General features: G+C 45.6%; 1 protein-coding gene across 1 annotated transcript in view; it reads left to right on the top strand.

The window, feature by feature from the left end:
* The first annotated feature begins 274 nt into the window (after window positions 1–274).
* LOC132484430 (interferon regulatory factor 6-like) overlaps window positions 275–19,963 on the top strand; it is a 97,292-nt gene continuing 77,603 nt past the window's right edge. The window contains exons 1-5 of the mRNA XM_060090950.1: window positions 275–325; window positions 1,393–1,569; window positions 5,389–5,593; window positions 6,622–6,750; window positions 8,775–8,918. Coding sequence (XP_059946933.1) covers window positions 275–325; window positions 1,393–1,569; window positions 5,389–5,593; window positions 6,622–6,750; window positions 8,775–8,918 — 706 coding nt within the window. The remainder of the gene's footprint in view (window positions 326–1,392; window positions 1,570–5,388; window positions 5,594–6,621; window positions 6,751–8,774; window positions 8,919–19,963) is intronic.

Here is a 19,963-nt window from a genome sequence, read left to right as displayed (position 1 = left end):
GGGGAGCCTTCGGCTGACTCAGCTGGTTTGGGTTCTGAACCGCGATCCAGGTGGGAATCTTTCTGGGTGGGAAGGTGACTTATTTATCTTCCTTTTCTCGGGTCAGTGGATGTTTGAGCAATTCCAATGTGGATTTCTTCAGGGAGTCTGATGAGAACATTGTGTTTAGTAACTAATGTCGCCCTTGTCACACAGTAGCTGACGGACACATATTTGTTGAATGAACGTCCTTTTGCAGGCCTGTCTTTCTCACCCGAAGTAAAAACAAAGAGAAATGAGAACGCCAAAAAATCTAAACACAACACCCCAGGCAAACACTTCTCCGGTAACTGCTTTTTCCTTTAGGCACCCAATCTGGGCAGGCCTTTGTTTCCCCGCTGTGAGCGCTGGCCGCTGCCACCAATGTTATCTGCTACGCTATGCCCTTTATGAGAATCAATTGCAGACTTTACCCAGGCTGGCTCCAGCAACCAATCAGTTCAATTCAGCCTCTGTGGGGAGGTAAACAGACCCAGGTGAGGAGGCTGTCCCAGCAGTACAGAGCTTGTCTTATGACTGGCTTTAGTACTCTATAGGGTTAGGAACTGTGGTATTTGATCATTCTAGGGCATCTTAGCTTTACCAGACTCAGATACAGGGCAGGGTTCTTACACTTTGTCTCCAGTGCTCCCAAGCCTTCTCCTAGACACTGGATTGTCGTGGGGATAACCAGCTCAGACCCCCACACCCCGCATTTTTGTTTTGTTTTGTTTTGTTTGGTGCAGAAACTTTGGGTGGCCCAGAGAAAGTTAAACTGACTTGAGGCCCAGCTCTCAGATCCCTGTGGATACACTGCCTGCCCATCTATGTAAGTGAGGACTTTGGAACCAGGGACCATCCCTCGCCTACTTCTCTCTCATCCTGATGGTATCATTTCTTACTAAAATATTCCCATTCACCTTAGTTGTCTAAAAAGAGAGCATGCTTCAAGTTCTTGCCTATATACCTGCTATTTCTGTAACTTTTTTCTTCCTTCTCCCGAGATGAGATTGAAAAGAGCAGTTTCTCTTCTCTTCCCTTGGTACTTGCGGAAGGACTGTTTTCCAGCAGGGATGACATCATCTCTTTATTTTTCTGCCTCAGGATTTAAATAGAAGAAATGTGATCTACTTACGTGATAAGTCTGATTTGGCTAGAGCATGAAAAATAAATGGCTTTGGAATAAGAATCAAAAGAACCTTTTAACCTGTTTTCTTTTCTTCCCCACCTGGCACAGTTTATTCCCATATTTAGTTTCTTTGCTGTAATCTAATGGAACTGTAGCTCTATCATATGGGAACAGTGGCTGGGACCTTTTCCCAGGGGCTGGCCTAATTCTCCTCTCCCCATTTCTTCCCCCTCCCCCCAACCCAGATCATGGCTCTCCACCCCCGCCGAGTTCGGCTGAAGCCCTGGTTGGTGGCCCAAGTGGATAGTGGCCTGTACCCTGGGCTCATCTGGCTACATAGGGACTCCAAACGCTTCCAGATTCCCTGGAAGCATGCCACCCGGCATAGCCCCCAACAAGAGGAGGAAAATACCATTTTCAAGGTAAAGGTATTCTTTTACCATCTGACATGAAGTGTTTTCCAGTTCTCTCAGACCTTTCTGGTTTTTTGTTTTTCTGTTTTCAATTTTGGCTTGAAGAAGGTACTATATCCAAAATGCTGATGCAGCACTTCCCTGGTGGCGCAGTGGTTGAGAGTCCACCTGCCGACGCAGGGGACACGGGTTCGTGCCCCGGTTCGGGAAGATCCCACATGCCGCGGAGCGGCTGGGCCCGTGAGCCATGGCCACTGAGCCTGCGCGTCCGGAGCCTGTGCTCCGCAACGGAAGAGGCCACAACAGTGAGAGGCCCGCATACCGCAAAAATTAAAATAATAAAAAATAAAAAAAACCCCAAAATGCTGATGCAGCAAAAAGAATGTTTATGATGGGGGAGGTGGGGGCAAACTTAGCAGGCATAGTAATTTCTCTTGTTGGGGCATGTCTGTTATGGTTGAGGCCATTTATTCTTTCCCATTGGTGAAAGCTACTCAACTCACATCCCAAGGGATCCCAGGTGTGATTGGCTAAACTCCTGTAAGTGTGTGTATGCTGTGTATGTTGTTCTAGAACTCCCAAGGATCAGCCAGCAATCAACCCTTCATTCGCTCAGGGCTCTTGCTCTGGCCCGGGAATGGCTGTCCAGATCAGGGCAGAACTCCTGAGTGTTCGCAGGCTCCTAACAGCCTGTAGAATGGGTGTCGAGGGCCCTTTGCAAGTTTTTCTTTTGATGTTAAAACCTTTTGCCCCATCCATAACCTCCGCTTAAAAATGAAAGGCGATTTAATTACAGGTTTTTATTCTACAAATATGTTTTCTTAACTGAAGAGTAGCTCTGATGTGAGAGTTATTTTGCTTCACTGAAACTAAGATTGAACCACGTGGCATTTCATAAAATGTCAGTGAGACCAAAGTCTAAGACAGAAGTAGGTGGGAAGCTCGTTGTGGGAAGGGGTATTATGTGGTTTGTAACTCCGGAGCCCATGCCTCTGCTCTAGACCAACTTCTCTGTGCTGGTCAGTCTTCCATCTCATGAGTAGCTTTAGTTCCTGCACTCCCAAGACACGGAGAAATGAGTTTGCCCATTTCTTCCCTGACTATAAGTTGGAAGTCAGAAGTGAAATCCAGTCCCTGCCCTGAGCCTCTCAAGATTGATGCTCCAGGTTCTTGCTGAGACTGGGCCAGGAAAGGTGGGCTCATACCTCAAAGGAGAGAGAGCCAACTTAGAGTTGTTTCCCACCCAACTCAGTTATATTGGGTGTAGAGATGAGAGGTAGAAGAAAAATTGGCCTGTGAATATTAGAAAGTAAATGAATGCTTTTAATGTAAACATTAAATAATGATATGAAAGTGGTAAGGAAAACATCTGTAAATCAGCACCAATTACTGGAGCTGGCATCAGAGGGGGATGGGCCTGCCCTGGCCCAGCTGGCCTCTCGCTGTGGCCTTGGTCTGAAACTGGACTTGCTGTTGAAGTGCCTGGTGGTGGCTGGCCATGTGGGAGGAGACTGGTTCCTGAAAGCTCCACTCGTGAGAATGTTCTGTATGCTCAGGGCTTGAGGAAAAATTGGCTGTGGGAAGCTGCTTTGTCCTACTTATATCTGTGTATCTGTTTGCAGAATGCTAAGGGAGGGCCTGGGTGTCAGGAGAAGAGTGAGGGTGCTTTCACAGATCCCAAGCTCTGACAGGCCTTTGGCAGGATATGGGGTGTGGGCCGTTCTGACTAGCATTAAGTGGGTGCCTGCTGCATACCCTAGGTCCATTATCTCATTTGCTTCTCGAGAACACTGTAAGGGGGGCGGCACCCTCATGTTACAGATGCAGAAGCTGAGTCTCAGGGGGGCTAAGTAACTTGCCCAAGTCACATAGCCAATAAGCGGTGGGGTTAGGGTTTGAACCCAGGCCTATCAGCTCCCCCATTATCAGACGGCCCCTTCTGACCAGGAGCTGGAAGACCTGGCTTCAGATCCTACTACCATCCCTTGCATGTGTGGTCTTGAACAAGTCACATAATCTCTTTGGGCTTTAGCTTCCCCTTCAGTAAAATGGGGCTAAAACCAGTCTTGCCTGCCCCACAGGATTGTTGTGAGAATTGAGTGAAATCAGTGTGTGGGAAGGGATTCGTAAATTGCCATGAAAATGCAGAGACTGTGTCCATTTTAGGAAGAGAAATAGGGACCTGCCCAGTGACCAGGATCTCAGAGGCAAGACGCAGAATGGGTTTGAATAAGGGATGTTTATAAAGCACAACGATTGTCATGTGGTGGGTACCACCCTCTGCTGCATCAGCCTCAGGTTCTCTGCATCATCTGAGTGGGCCCTGGGGAATGGCTGTGTTGTGAGCAGGATGTTAGTCTGGCTGCTCTCTGTGGAGGGGCAGGGATTCAGGGAGCCACAGAAATTTTGCAGACCTGTGCCAAAGTCAGCACAGCCCAAGCCAGCTGGATGGGGCCAGAGCGGGAGTGGGCACGGAGGATCAAGCAAAGAGAGGGGAAAACGTGAGGAGGCAGCAGCCAGGTACTGCCAGGGGCAACTGGAGACGTGCCTCTCCGACACTGGGGACTGATGAGGTTGAAATCCCCTGCAGGGGGTTGGATGGAATGGAGCCTGCTGAGTGCCCAAGGGCAGCAGCTTTGTCAAACTGCTTCATTCCATACTGCACACCAAGTGGAGGAGCCCCCAGGTCTGAGAAGATGGTAAGAAGAAATGAGTGCATTGGAGGAGAAGGATTTAGCTCGGCTGTTGAGAGAAGCTTCCTCATGATTGTGAGGCTCTGCAGGGATTGACTGAGGGAGACCAGAGAGCTCAAAGGATGGGGCCGGAAAAGTTCCATTTCGGCTTGAGGAAGTAGTCTAGTTCAGGAGCAGAGGCGGGGAGTTGGGACCGGACAAGCGATGTGCCCTGTCCACTTGAACAAGCTGCCGTGTGCTTCCTGACCTTGAGTCCTCTGCAAAAGACATCCCCCTTTTCTGCACCAGCACATACGTCACAGCCCTGAAGAAAGTGTAGACATCTGAGATACGTTAACAGTGGGGGAGAGCTGATATCCCGTGAACAGACACATAAATGCCCGTTAGACCTGGAAATTGAAAACCAGAGAGGCGGGGCCGCACTGGTCTTGGCCCAGGCCACCAGCCACTGGTGTTCCCAGCAAAATGTTCCCAATGTGGGAGTCTGAGGAAGCAGGGAAAGGCAGGTGGTGTGAGTTTATTAGGACTTGAGGCCCTCAGCCTCGCACTGAGGCCAGCTGAACCCCCAGAGCGTGCTTCCTGCCCTCCTATGGGCTGCTACTCCTAAAGGTACTTGGTTTCAACAGTTATTTGTGCATCAGATTAAAGACTGAAGGGAGAGGGAGCAGCAAGCCTAAATTCTTCATATCATACGCCACCTCCCTTTCTCGTCTTATTATATAAGCAATTCATGTGTAAAACAAATAAGGCAAACAAAACAAAACAAAACTACCTGAAATCTTGCTATCCAAAAGTTACCATTAGTATTTTGGTGTATACTTGTTCCAGAGTTTTCTTTATTTTCAACCCTTCATTAAGGCCATTGTAGTCTTGACAGATGATGCTGGCACAAGCACTTGAGATGAGGCTCCTCTTTTTAAAAGACTGTATTTGCATTTGGCTTAATTTCCCTCAGGCCCTGCCTTGCCTGGTCCCCAGCGTGGTGTTTTCTGCTGCAGTCTCTGTCAGTTGGAGTTGGGGTGATGGGGCGGTCAGGCAGGGCTGTGTGTATCTGTGTCTGTATGAGGGAGGGCGGGCACACTTTCAGTGTTTCCGGGCAACAAGCAGGCACTCACTGCAGTTTCCTATCCCTCAGGCCTGGGCTGTGGAGACAGGGAAGTACCAGGAAGGGGTGGACGACCCCGACCCAGCTAAATGGAAGGCCCAGCTCCGCTGTGCGCTCAACAAGAGCAGGGAATTCAACCTGATGTACGACGGCACCAAGGAGGTACCCATGAACCCAGTGAAGATATATCAAGTGTGTGACATCCCCCAGCCCCAGGGCTCTATCATTAACCCAGGTGAGGCCCCAGCTCCTGGGGAGAAGGTGGACAGTGTGCCAGGTTCTGGGCTGGGCCCTTAAAGCGATAGTCGACTTGAAAGTCGCCTCGCTTACAAAGTTGAAGACTGGTAAATAAAGCAAGAAATCCTGTCCCTAGAAAGAACCCAGAGAACAAAAGATACAAACTCAGCACAGTCTTCCTGCCCATGCACTGGAACAGTAAAGCATTAGAAAGAAGAGGGGGTATTGAGTTCTATAAAAAATAACTTCTCTTGGGACTCAACACTGAGAAGAGAGGCCAGGTAGTTTACAAGAAGGAGGGATTAAAACTTAGAAGGTCTGAGTTATAAACCTCTGTCTTTCCATCTCACTACTTGTGGGACATTGAATCAAGTCATTCAACCTTTTGAGCCTCAGCTTCTCTCACTATAAAATCTGGGTTCTCATCTTTCCTGCGTATTTCAAAGGCTGTTCTAAGAATCAATTGACATGACATTATGAAGGCTATTAAGTTCTCTTTATAAATGATGGGTAAGTGATCATTTAATTTGTATGGTATTTTTCCTAGGAGAATACCACCTGATCCCTATATTTACTCAATGTTTAGCAAGTTCCGACTAAGAACCAGATAATTTAGACTTGACCTGCAGTGAATCTAGTGAGGCTCTGCCATGAGGGAAGGGTCTGTCTTCACAGTAAGCTTATAAAGGAGAGAAGCTGTGCTCCTTGGGTCCTTAGAAGGGATGCGAATGTGCAGAAAGGGGTTTAGAGTAGGAATTAAAAGATTTCTAGGAGAAGGGAGTAGGGTCTGCAGCTCCTGGATAGGGGAGGGGATGAGAGCTTGCACTGGGGCTCCGTAGGAGGAGCTGGGAGTGGGGTGAACACCCTTGGTTCCCACTCTTTGGCATTGAGGGTGCACACTGAACCCAAGGAACCTCTGTGCTGGCAGTGCCTAGCTTGAACAGTGGGTCAGCTGCAGGGATGACAGTGCAATGTGAGCGTCTCACTTTTGACCTTTGTGTGTGTGTGTGTGTGTTTCTCGGGTAGGATCCACTGGATCTGCTCCTTGGGGTGAGAAAGATAATGATGTGGATGAAGAAGATGAGGAAGATGAGCTGGACCAGTCACAGCACCACGTTCCCATCCAGGACACCTTCCCCTTCCTGAACATCAATGGTGAGTGGGGTGGGGGGTGGGACAGAGGCATGGGGAGGATGTAAGGGGCTTTGATTTTGCAACCGTTGACACCATATCCACCATTGCCCTGGGAGCAGCGACCAGGCCCTGGGGCCAGGCTACCAGTCTGTTAGCAAGTAGGAGTCATAGGCAAAGGAACTCCGTAGGCATAGTTATCCCAGTGGGGTGGCTTCTAGGCAGAGAGAGCATCTTCTGAATCTTATGTGATAATTCAGAGAAATTAAAAAATTAAATTCCTTCTCAATCCCGCATACAAATACACAAGCTGTTATAAATGTTGCTGATTTCCTTCAGGCCAAGTGCAGGGATCATTTTCGTGAATTGTAGGCAAACTCTTCTGCTATTTCCCTCGGTACAAATTTTCTGTCACTGCCTTAACAGCCTCTGCTAAGGCTGTATCATGGGAAACTTGTGGCTCTACAGCTCTTAATACTAGGCTCTGATAAAATTTCTCTACTAGAGACTTTTATCTTTTTTTTAAATTGACTTTTTGAATCCAGCTTCTCAGGAAAGATGAGTTTACAGGTTGGAGGGTCACTGTGAGACAGAGCAGGTACTGCGTCTCCCATTGCACGTTCTGAGGACGCTCAGCCACAAGGTGAATTGCTCTTCCACAGCATCTTCACTTGAACTTTCCACTGACATGCTCCTAGTCATATGACTTGCATTCAGTTGAGTAGCTTTTCACTACTTTTCTAAGTTCCATCTGGCTGCTAGGGTCAAATGAGATACTTTTGCCACCTAGAAAATTTAGTATATCAAGATGATTCCTGTAGGATTTTGGAGTACCCTTCCCTAGGTGATGCCCCTTCTTCTGAGAATCAGGAAATGACTCTTATCTGTCTACTTGCCCTCCTTGACTTACCCTGTCATTTATAACCTTGCAACCAAGTGATGAGTAAAGACAACGATCATAGAGCTCTCTCAGGTTAATTTGCCACAGCTACATTCCCACTTGGTGCAATTTTAAGATTTGGACATTTGGAAATGTGAGATCCTTTCCCAAATCTTTGGCTCACTCATTCTGTCATTCTCACCCCTTAAAAGGATGCAACCCATTTCCAGGATCATGATTTCCCTTTTTTTTTTTTCATGTTTTTTTAAAGCTAATATTGTGTGTCCTTACGTTATGGGCCACCTTGGATCCTTTATGGAAACATGTGAACATATATTAAAAATAAAAAAGTAAAATGGGTACATAGATATAACCAGACTCGTACACAAAGGGTCAAAGAAACCTTAACCTCTGATTTCAGAGCTGTTGGGCAGAGGAAGAAGAATTGTTGAAGGATAGATGCTTAAAAGGTGAGGCTAGGGGGAAAAATCTGTAAACTTTGGAGTGAGCCAACTTTGACAATAGCAGGGATATAGGATGTGTTTTTCATTCTCTCTTTTAAAAGCTTTAACTGGATACTTTTGAATAAATAATACTCTTACATGGTTTAAAATTCATAATGGTACAAAAAGGAAATCAGCTGAAAGGTTTTCCTTCTAACCTGTCTGAACAGTTCCTTCCCTGGAAGAGAGACAGATCTTTCCAGGTTCTTGAGTATCCTTCCAGATGTTTCATGCATGTAAAAAAGTATGTGTTTGTTTTTAAAGGAATTTCTATACATTAACACTTACTCGAAGCTAATCAACCAATTTAGTTGAGTTCATTTTACGGAAGACAACCAGTTTCTGTTTAATTGCTGGGTTCCAATTTTGTAACAGGGGATCTCTCATTCATGCCTGTTCTAATTTAATCCCAGGGAGTGCCCACTTGTCTGTTAATCATCAGCAAATGCATGTTTTCAGAATTATGAGTTTATGAGAGAACTAATAAGATTAGGAAGCAGAAGCAGCAGAGCCTTATTTCTTTTGGTGTTTGTTGGGGGAATTACTGATGGGCTGCCACACGGAGTTGTGGTCCAGTGTTGGACCTTTTAGGTTTGAGAGCTTCGGAGCCAGGTGATATGCATGTGTGGTGCTCCTGCCTGCTCACCCACATCCTTCTGTTCTAGGTTCTCCCATAGCACCAGCCAGTGTGGGCAACTGCAGCCCCGAAGCAGTGTGGCCCAAAACAGAACCTCTGGAGATGGAAGTACCCCAGGCACCTATACAGCCTTTCTATAGCTCTCCAGAGCTGTGGATCAGCTCTCTCCCAAGTAAGTGAGCCTTGATTTTCTAGCTGGATCTTCAGCTCCTATTACAGTCCATTTCCTGCCCCACCTTCTGCCTCCATTTCTTTGCCATGTATAGAATAGTCCCCTAGGCAGCCTCTGTGTCTGGTTCCTGGCTGGCTGATGAGTCACCAGGAACTAAAGAAACATTAGCCCATACCTACTTGCCCATGGGGATGCTCTGATTGGTGCTGTGCAGCTCTAGGTTACTCACCTGTTAGGTGGGTGGAAGGCCTGGGTTTATCAGTTTGCCCAGGGGATTTGTGGGATGGGGAAGTTAATGACTGTGGATTTGGTCAAGGAGGCCCTTGGGTTTTGAGGGACTTTAGGACCCAGAGAAAATCTCTTTCAGAATTGGGTACACATTGATCTCAGTGAAGAATCATTGTCATTGCACCTCCCTTTCACACTACACATGGTAGGGGAGGTGCGGGGGGAGTACTAGCATTTTGTCCAAGAGGCTGATAGCTTTGATAAGACCTATAGGGTTCAATGAACACTTGCTGAGTGAAAATTTACTTTGTTGTAAACTGTGTCCTTCTGTAAACTTCTGTGATATATTATTAGAACATATCAACGGTGTGTGCTCATCTGTATAATTTTCAGAAATATGCCTTGGTATTTCTTATTGTTCCTCTGGTGTATTTAAACAGTGAGTCAAAAATGATACACAGGGCTTCCCTGGTGGCGCAGTGGTTCCGGGTCTGCCTGCCGATGCAGGGGATGCGGGTTCGTGCCCCGGTCCGGGAGGATCCCACGTGCCGTGGAGCGGCTGGGCCCGTGAGCCGTGGCCACTGAGCCTGTGAGTCCGGAGCCTGTGCTCCACAGCGGGAGAGGCCACAACAGTGAGAGGCCCGCGTACCGCAAAATAAAAAATAAAAAAATTTTTTTAAAAAAAGTTACATATTTTACTAAACACACAAAAATAATAATAATAAAGATATTTAGATTGTCAAAAGATTACATATTTTAACTTTTGGCATCATCTCATGGATGGAGAGGTTCCACATGTTTATTGGTCTTTTGAAGTGATAACTTTAAACATTTTTATCCTATAGATATACTTGTGAAATTATACCAGACAAAAACTCACTGAAAGCACTCCTTCATATTCATACAACTGCAGATCCAACTGAGGATCCATTACCTCCACCACTGACAGGTCACAAGGGCTAAAATAATAGTGACAGCTAACATGTACTGAGTACTATATAAGTGTTAGGTCATATAATCTTTAAATAATCCCATAGGGTAGGGATTATCATTATAGTCATTTCACAGAGGAAGAAACTGAGATGTAAAGAGGTTAAATAATTTACTAAACTGAAACAGGCAGTAAAGGTGAAGCCAGGCTTCCAACACAGGCAGGCCTACTTTGGAGCACCCTTGCTGCTCTATTGCCCTGGGCTGCCATTCAGGGCAAAACCCTTCAGAGTGAGCAACAGGACGTATCAGATATGATACATAAAGTAATCTTGTTCCAAAGTTGAAAGTTATCCCAGCTCTGAATTTATCATTGTAATCACAGAAAATTATAATATTATAAGTCATAGTTATTTTTATGTCTATTAAATGGTATTAACCAGTGGTTAATCATTATCCTGAGCAATGCTAGGGAGGCATGGCTGTCATTCAATAATAAGGAAATTATTAAACAGATCATAGCACACTCACATTATGAAAGATTGTGACAATACTAAAAAGTAAAAATGTGAAAAAAGGTAAAAACATGAAAACTACTTATAATACAGTATCAAGTGGAAAGAAAACACTTAACTGTAGATTCACAACACAAAATCTATATTTAAGAAGAAAAAGATGTGTGCATACAGGCAAAAACTAGAAGGGAATGTAAAAAATATGAAACTAATTTGTGTTTGGGTGGTAAGATGAGGTCTTTCTTTTTCTATTTTAAATATTCTTTTAAGGGTATCAGATTACCCCTTTATAGAACTGAAAAAAAAGAAAATGAAAGAAAATCTGAAGGCCCTCTGACCCATTTGTCCACCAAGCTGCTTTCATTATTGGTCTTCAGAGCCCTGGAATGCTCTCTGCAGAGCAGGCTGACAGCCATCTAACATGTCAGCGCTCTGGTGAGATCAGTCTGGGTTCATTTTACTGCATCAATTCAAATATTCTCTGTTATGGATAATAGATTGTGCTGAGTATAAAACAGATCTGAAAGGTTAGGGTAGAAATGTAGATGTAAGATGTATTGAAAAGGCTCTGGAGGACATTACAGTTTGGGAATGTGAGGCCATCTGTGAAATAATTGGTATTGTTTAACTGAAGCTGTGGCCAAAAAATGACAATTTAAACTAGGAAGGAAAATTGTCAGTTTCAGAAAGAGGATAACACTATCAAATAACCTAATCTTACCAGAGAGCAAACGTCTCTGGAATTACAGTGTTAGTGTGTACGGTTACCATGGTTGAGGTTCTTAGAATTCTTGGCTTCAGACAGTTAGTTACTGGCTCTGACGACCCAGGCTTGTGGACGTGAAGTAGAGTAAGTGGAAGCACGTTTTAAAGAATAGAAGCTTCATATTTTTAATTTCTTCTTTTTTTTTTTTTTTTTTTTTTTTTTTTTTTTTTTTTTTTTTTTTTTTTTGCGGTATGCGGGCCTCTCACTGTTGTGGCCTCTCCCGTTGCGGAGCACAGGCTCCGGACGCGCAGGCTCAGCGGCCATGGCTCACGGGCCCAGCCGCTCCGCGGCATATGGGATCCTCCCAGACCGGGGCACGAACCCGTATCCCCTGCATCGGCAGGCGGACTCTCAACCACTTGCGCCACCAGGAAGGCCCTAATTTCTTCTTAAGTGACTTTTGGTAGCTGGGTAATTTAGGTAAGTATATTGTTTTTAATAAATAAGGTGGCTTTTTAGTGATAAACTAGAAGTTCTCAGAGTCCTGTTATTGGACAACTCACCCTGGGGAGAGGAGGGCAGTGCTTTAATTGAACCCTAAAAAGCAGTAGTTTTTAAAGTTCAGAAAGGGGTATGGCATACCTAGGGGATAACTCATGATGACATTTGATTCAGAGATAAGCCTTATTTTGTATTCTGACAGGCCCAAAGGGACACAATCTGAAACAAAGTCTAAAGGGAGAAACTAAGTTGCTCTGAAGACTAACACCCAGTTTTTCCTTTTAGTCCAAACAGATTGGTTTCTGGGAGGCCCTCCTTTTCTGGCCTACCTTCTTCTTCGCTTTTCTATCTGTCCATTCTAACACACACACACACACACACACACACACACACACACACACACGCACGCACGCACGCACGCACACACCTTCCACCCCAGCCTCAGGTTTAAAGTTGCATTCTGTCTGGGCCCTTCCAGGTCAAAGCCAGTAAGATGGTCCTTCTCAGGAGCCTCAGATGAAAAGTAACCTGTTCCTTGCTCAGTGCTGAGACCCACAAGAATGGATCCACAGTTAGCTGTGCATTGGGGTTAAGCCTTTCAGATTCTTAGCATCTATACAATAGATGAATCTCATGCCAATATTGATCATCTCTCACAGCGTAACTTGGAGGTTTTAGTACAGTAAAAGGTCCTCTATCAACAATGATGACACAAAGCAACAAAAAAGAGGACTGAGACTTCTGTCCTGCCATGAATGTGAAGTTGTAACTCCACTGTTAGAGAAGCAAACTTGCAAATGGACAAGTTCAGAAGATATTTATCTTCTCCTGATGAGTTTAGACTGTATCACCTCTGAGAATGAATATTTGTCCTAGGGATGTTTGTATGGACATCCGATTAAACAGTTAGCAGCTAGACACTTGGAAGACTAAAGAGGAAAGTCTGCAAGTCTGCACTGGGGAAAATTTGAATGGGAACAGACTTAAGTATGCCCACCCTGAGCTGCTCTGCAGGACTTAGAGTTCCAAGCTCCCCTCACCAAACACCCCTGGTACCTTCGGCAAAATGTGGGTTGCCAAGGCCACCAGGTACTATTCTGTTGAATGTCTGTGAACTTACTGTAAAGTGAATAACTTAGACTTCAGGAAGGCATTGTTGAGAAAATACTGGAGGGGCAACTTCTTTTGAGCAAGGTTGCCATTTCCCCAAAAATGAATAAGGAGTCATCCAGTAGAGTGGAAAGGGGGAACAAGATTAGAACTAGTAGCACCCATAGGGGGCCCTTCATGGGTTAACTAGGGGTTAACTTCATAGTGCTGTTTCTTGGAGTATAGGAAAAGTCATACTAGCATACAGTTTAAAATTTTTTCTTTCATAATTGAGATTCCCGGTCATTACCCCAACCCTAAAATAAAATCTGATAATCCTATACCTCCCTGTGTGATGTTGTGAAGGGTAAAGCAACAGGGTTCTAAAGCATAGTGTTTCTTATCCTATATTCACCCCTTCATGGGAGCTCATAGAGGGCTCAGCATCTATCAAGGCGACCATATCCCAAAGTTCAGGATATGACCATCAACAAAGGGACCTGGAAATAGTGAGGAGAAGCACAGAATGCCAGCCAGTAAATGCCAGGTGGTCAACTCAACAGGGGCCTGAACTGAATCCTTCTCTTTACTAACCCACACTAGAGGAAGGGGACCCTCAGGTAGAGGCAGGCAGATGATTAGACTATCTATCTCTACTTGAGTCTAATTTGGTAAAGCAGAGTTTCTTAAATCCATCTTATCCAGATTTTCAAAACGCTAGCATAGTTACACAAATAACTCTAAATTTATTTTAGTTTCCATTGAATTATATTTACTTTCCATGTATCATTTATACATTTTTACAGATACGCTTTTGCTTTTTTCCATTGATTTGGCTTGCTAGTAGTTTATTTTACTGCTTCTGTTTTCTATTGGTATTTATAACTCTCTCCACAAACACACATGAGGACCAGTTCCTGAATTTATTTATGAATAAATAAATGAATTCTACTCTAAATTCCAACTTATCCTATTGCTTTCCCCTTTTATCTCCCTTTTATTCTTACCTCCTTTCTTTTTTTAGAAATTTATTTGAAAATAAATAAATGGCTAATTTGTTTTTAAACCCCCTTATTTAAGAAATGAAAATAGTTAAGACTATGCCTTGGCCATATCTCATAGATTTTGTTCTTAATATTCTCATTAGCATTGTTTTCAAGTCATTCTTAGTTACAGATTTGGTTTCCTCTATATTTCAAGAGCAAACCAGGAGGATTTTTTTCCCCAAGAGGTTGAAATATTTATTTCTTCCAACTTTTGCTGTTTCTATTTTTTTTTTTTTTTTTTTTTTTTTTTGCAGTACACGGGCCTCTCACTGTTGCGGCCTCTCCTGTTGCGGAGCACAGGCTCCGGATACGCAGGCTCCGGACACGCAGGCTCAGCGGCCATGGCTCACGGGCCCAGCCACTCCGCGGCATGTGAGATCTTCCCAGACCGGGGCACGAACCCGTGTCCCCTGCATCGGCAGGCAGGCTCTCAACCACTGCGCCACCAGGGAAGCCCTGCTATTTATTTCTAATTTTACTGTACTATGGTTAGAAAATCCTGCTGTAAGAGATAAAGTTGTTTTAATGTTTGCTTTTTTCTATATTCTTTTGTATGCATGAAATATAATAATTTTTATTGTAAAATATACGACATAAAGTTTAGAATTTTAACCATTTTTAACTGTACAGTTTAGTGGCACTACTTAAGTAATTCACATTGTTATGCAACCATCCACCATTATCCATCTCTGGAACTTTTTCATCATCCCAAACTGTGCTTTTGGTGTCACATTCAAGAAATCATTGCCAAATCCAATGTCCTGAAGATTTTGCCCTAAGTTTTCTTCTAAGAGTTTTATAGTTTTAGCTGTTACATTTAGGTCTTTGATCCGTTTTGAGTTCATTTTTATTTATGTGATAAGGGTCCAACATCATTCTTTTGAGGGTAATACATTTTTAAACGGAAAGCAAAGAATCAGAAAATATCAGCTCCAGAAGGGGCCCTCCCCATTTACGAATGAAGAAATTGGGATAGTAATAAAATAGTAAGCCAAGCTCACACAACTGATTGAGGGCAGCAGCAGACTAAAAGTCAAATCCTGTCTATTTTCAATGCATTACACTAGACTAATGTTTGCTTTTTTTTAATGACGCTTGCTTTATGATCAATACGGTGAATTTTTTGACACTTCATGGGCATTTGAAAATAAGGTACGTTCTCTGTATTCAGAGTTCTTTGTTTGTGTGTGTGTGTGTGTGTGTGTGTGTGTGTGTGTTTCTCTTTCTTTCTGTCCATATAGATAGATAGGTATGACAACCTTATTAATTGTATTATTCTCAGAACATAGTGTTAAGAGCTCAGGCTCTGATGCCAGGCGAACCTGTGTGACCTTGAGCTCACACTTGTAACCTCTCCAAACCCCAGTTAAAGTAGAGGTGGTATCCCATTGAATGCATAGCCCTAGAAGGGATTTCAATCTTCATACACATTTCTTTCTGACTTTCAGTGGAACCCAAATAGTTGGCCCACAGGAACTCCTATTACCGTCACCTGTCCTCTCTTATGCTCTAGCGCCCTAAACTCCCAGAACCTTCTCATACTTCTGTGCCCATAACATTCTCTTACTCTGCCATTTTGGTCTCCCCAGCCCCTCTGTCCTCATTCCCATTTCCATGTGCCAAGCTTCAGGAGCAGGACCTTGGGCTATTGTCTCTCATCCTGAGGGAATGTCGTTTCCCTTCAGTCCCAGTACTTGATAATCCATCCTCTTCATTTCCCCTGCCTCCTCCTGCTCTCTTCTCCTCAGAGAATGGAGGCAGTAGTAGGCACCCGAGAAGGTCGAGACATACTCCCAACCTCTTAATAATTGTTACCTTATCACAGCTATTGAAAAGTCTCATTACGTGCCTCACATGTGAAGTCTTAGACTTCATGGGAGCCACATAAATCACCCATTCAGACGCTGAATGGACCATTCAGACAAGATGAATTGCACAAAGGTTACAAAGCTACTCAGTCAACTTGTCCCAATCAGGTTCCCTCTCCACCATCTTATACTGAACTTCTTGAAAATTTCCTGACTATCACATTTGTAATAGTTTCTTTTTAATGCACACAGATAAGTTCCTTTTAGTTTTTCCCCACATTTCCTAGTTCAGTGGACTAGGAAATATTTTCATAAGATTCTGCCTGCTATTGCTCCCTGATTTCCCAGCCACCCAACCACCATCTTTTCACCTTCCCCTACCCCCTGTCCCCCGTCCCATTGCTTCAGAAAGGAGGAAATTCAGAGCTGACCTCATTCCAGAATTCTGAAAAAAAAAAAATACCAGTACTTTAGAAGAGCAAAAAGCCTTTACAACACCAGGATTGGGAAGAAGTAAAGTAAGAAAAGAGAAAATCCTTACACAGAGAACTACCTGATACACATGAAAACCTACACTGGAACCTCTCTTCTAGGTCAAAAAGGCCTTTTTTTCCCCTTCATAGAAACTGCAAGGTTTGACTCTGACCCAGAGACCCATCCTTGTCTAAGCTCGAAAGGGATTTTTGACTTGAAACTGCCCGAGAGCTCAGACCAATTGAAGAGCAAGAGAAAGGGTGGCTCGATGCCCGCTGGTGGGAGGAGCTCCTGAGCCCAGCCCTGAAGGCCTCAAGGGTTCAGGCGCCCCTCAGATCGCACCAGAGAGCAAGAGAGAGGAACTGGGGTGAGCAAGTATTGTGGTTTCCTGTTTCAGCAAGGCTGCTGTACAAAAAGAAAGACAGTACCGAGAAGGGAAATGCTAAGGGGGCCCAGAGCCATGGATTGAGAGCTTGCCCCATTAGAGACCAGAGCCGAGATCTGCCCAGGAGCTGGGATGCTTTCCTGAGCTGCTTGGGTTGGAGCCTGGGACCCAAGGTAACTGAGGAGGAGGCTTTTGTGTCCAGGTTGGGGACCTCCGATTCCGGGGTGGGGCAGAAGAGGCTCTGTCTGTCAGCTTCCCTGGTCTGAAGGTGGAGACACTGGAGTGGATGTTGTAGTTTAGAGTGTTGGGGGTTGGGTACACAGGAAAGTGTCCCGCGTTGGTCTCCAGAGGCACAGCTTCCATCACTCTCTGCTCCATCCATAAGATTAGATTAGCAGTGAGTCAGATGACTAAGGGTTCAGGCTCCCCAGTGATGGGGGTACATTTTACAGCTCCCTTCACAGCAGGGACCCCATAGCACCAAGCTGCCTGCCCAGCAGCTTGGGTGCAGGCCCTTCTCTCCTAGCTCACTCTGAGAGCTCTCGGCTAGGAAGTCCAGACCGTTCATTCATTCAGGAGGCCATTTATCACACACACAGCAGGGAATTAGGAGCAAAGACCGGGAAAGTCAGCAACAAAGCACTGTCAGGTGAGGCCAGCGCGCAGATCTCCCCCTGTGGCGGTGAGCACAGTCTCCCCCAGCCAATACCACCCTTTCCCAGAGCTCCAGCTGGGCCCTATCATGCTACCAAGGGCTGCCTGGGCAGTGGCCCAGTGACCTTTATTTGAAGCACATGGAGACCCGTTCCATTTTCTTCTAGAGTCCATCTCTGTCAGTCAGCCGTCCACATGGCTTCTTGTGTTTAAGCAAATCAGAATAACCAAGACCTCCCGGAAAGTTGGGTATGATTCTACCCAGGTGTGCCACACCAAATCCTACCCAGTGTGAGAGTCGGGGGGCCTGAGAACACTCACATCTCTGAGGAGACTTTCCCACTGCAACTCCGAGCTTGGGTAGCAAGGGCTAACGTCTGCCCCCCAGAAAACAGAGCAGGGCAGCCATGCGTTTCAGTGAACTAGAGTAGACACAGCCCACACACTTCTCTCTCCCTAACAGCCCTTTCTTCTTCACAGCAGGAGGCAGGAGGATTCACCACAATCAAGGGATCTGCCTAGTCTACAAAGCCTGAGGGATTACCTGGAACCAAACAGGGAGGGGACCTAGCGCCCCACATTTTAAAGGTGAGAAGCAGGCAGTCCTCTCTTCCTTGCCTTTCTGCCAGGCCTAACTGAGATGGCAGTTGTATCCAGACCACAGAGTAGTCCTTTCTCCCTGTAGCCTACACCCAGAAGTCAGATGAACAGAGCAACAGTAAATATGATTTCAACCAGGGACCAGCATCGCCTCCGTGGGGTAGACAGTGCCCCTTCAAAGAGAAAGGGGGCGGGGGAATTGGAGGATGAGGCATTCTCGGTCCTGGAGTGCTAGGTTAGCTCGGGACATTTGTCTTATAGCACTGAGTCTTCGATATCCAAGATCTGTAGGACAGGAGTGATAATAATCATATTATTCTAAAAAGCTAACATTTCTTGTGTGCTATGTCCCAGATGCTTGACATGCATTTTCTCTTTAATCCTCATAACCTTAGGAGGTAGGTTCCCACTTTATAAATGAGGAGACAGAGACATAGAGACAGTTAATAGCTTGTTCAAAAGCACGTGGGTAGTAGATGACAGGGCCAGGACAGGAGTCCACACAGTCTGAGTCCAGGGTCGGGGCACCTCGCCTCCCCCATTTACGGCAGAATAACTAGGGCCTATGGCTTAGGACACCACAAGTATAGATTCTGAAAGTGGAGTTTACCTGCACACCCAGTCCTACATAATTGAATATGAATCGGTCTCTCAGATCCTTTCCTAAGTTTTTAAACAAAGAAAGTGGCAGGTGAGAAGTGAGGGGACCCTACAGAGTAGGAGTGAGGAAAAAAGCCTAAAGAGAGGGGAGAAGCACCCAGGGATGAGACGAGCGGACAAGCATTGACAACTTAACAGTTCTGTTTGGGGTCAGCACTGCCCAAGACCAGAAGATGCCCCTCCAAGCCTGGAGAGTCAGGCATTGGAGAGCGAACAGGGTCTGACTGTGTCAGACTCCCTCTCAGGGTGTGATACGGCCCCACCCATGACCCCACCACCCCCATAAGGAGTCGTATGACCAGAGAGAGAGAAAGAGAGCAAGAATCCTGCAGAGAATTCCAGACTGATCCAGGAGGAGCAGGGAACTCCAATGAAAGGGCGGAGAGGCTGCTACCTGTTGGGTCTGTCTGACTATAAATAAACCCGAGGGGCCAGAGCCAGCAAATGCCTCCTGGTTGGTGAAGCTGAGAAATCCCTCCACTGACCTCCCCGGGAGCTAGATTCCCAGGGCGGTGGGTAGTGAGGCTGTGGGACAGAGAGAGGCGGCAGCTGTAAGGGGAAGTCCCCCTCCCTTCATCAGTCTCTGGGCTGACCCCAGGGACCAGAATTTCCAGTGCTCAGAATCCAGCTTAGCCATGTCCAGCCCCAACTCAGCCAAGCTACCAGAGGGTTCTAGGAGAATGAATAAATTTGCAGAAGGCAAGTGAGGGAGAGTAGGAAAGAGAGAGAAGGGCACAGAGAAGGCAGAAGAGGTGAGGGTGGGCTTATGTGAGTAGCAGGTAAGGCCACGTAGAGGGGCAGCAAGTGTGGCCTCTACTCCAAGTCTGGTTCCCTGGGGACCTTTGGTTACTATTTTTGTTTGTTTGCTTTGGTTTCCTTTTTCTTGGCAATAGCCTTATTTAGGTATAATCCACATTGTTGCTGGTTTCGTTGGCACAATCTGTGTCTGGGCTAAGGAAAGCAGACTTGGCACCATACTTAGCCCTAACAGGGAGGTGATTCTAAAAAAATGGAACCTGCCACTTGAAGAGATACTGAGCTGAAAGCTCTGAAATGAGTTTTGGTCAGTGATACTCAGCCAGTATGGATCTGGGTGGTCCTGTACCTCAGAGTCAGAGCCCAGTCCTTGGCTAGGAGTGGAGTGCCAAGGGACCAAGGTCAGGACTCCATGACTGTAGGCAATAGCGTGGGGTGTCCCTCCCGAACCATGCCCCGGACCAGGCTGGCAAGATAGCTGCTAAAGGCTAAGCAGAGGACAGTGAGTGCTGGCCATAGGACTGGTAGCACCTCGAGGGGTTTGGCTATCCCTCCAGGCCTTGAGAAAAGTTACTCACCTATGTTAGTAACAACTGGTCCAAGAGAGCAGTAAAGATTCTGGCTTTCCTTTTAGATTGGGGATCAGGGAGCCAGTTTAACTGGTTCTTTAGAAGTCCCTGGAAAAGAAACACA

This window comes from Mesoplodon densirostris, chromosome 2, assembly GCF_025265405.1.
Source record: "Mesoplodon densirostris isolate mMesDen1 chromosome 2, mMesDen1 primary haplotype, whole genome shotgun sequence".
Classification (NCBI taxonomy): Eukaryota; Metazoa; Chordata; class Mammalia; order Artiodactyla; family Ziphiidae; genus Mesoplodon; species Mesoplodon densirostris.
The sequence above is the reverse complement of the archived record's forward strand: the minus strand, read 5'-3'. Positions and strand labels throughout refer to the sequence as shown.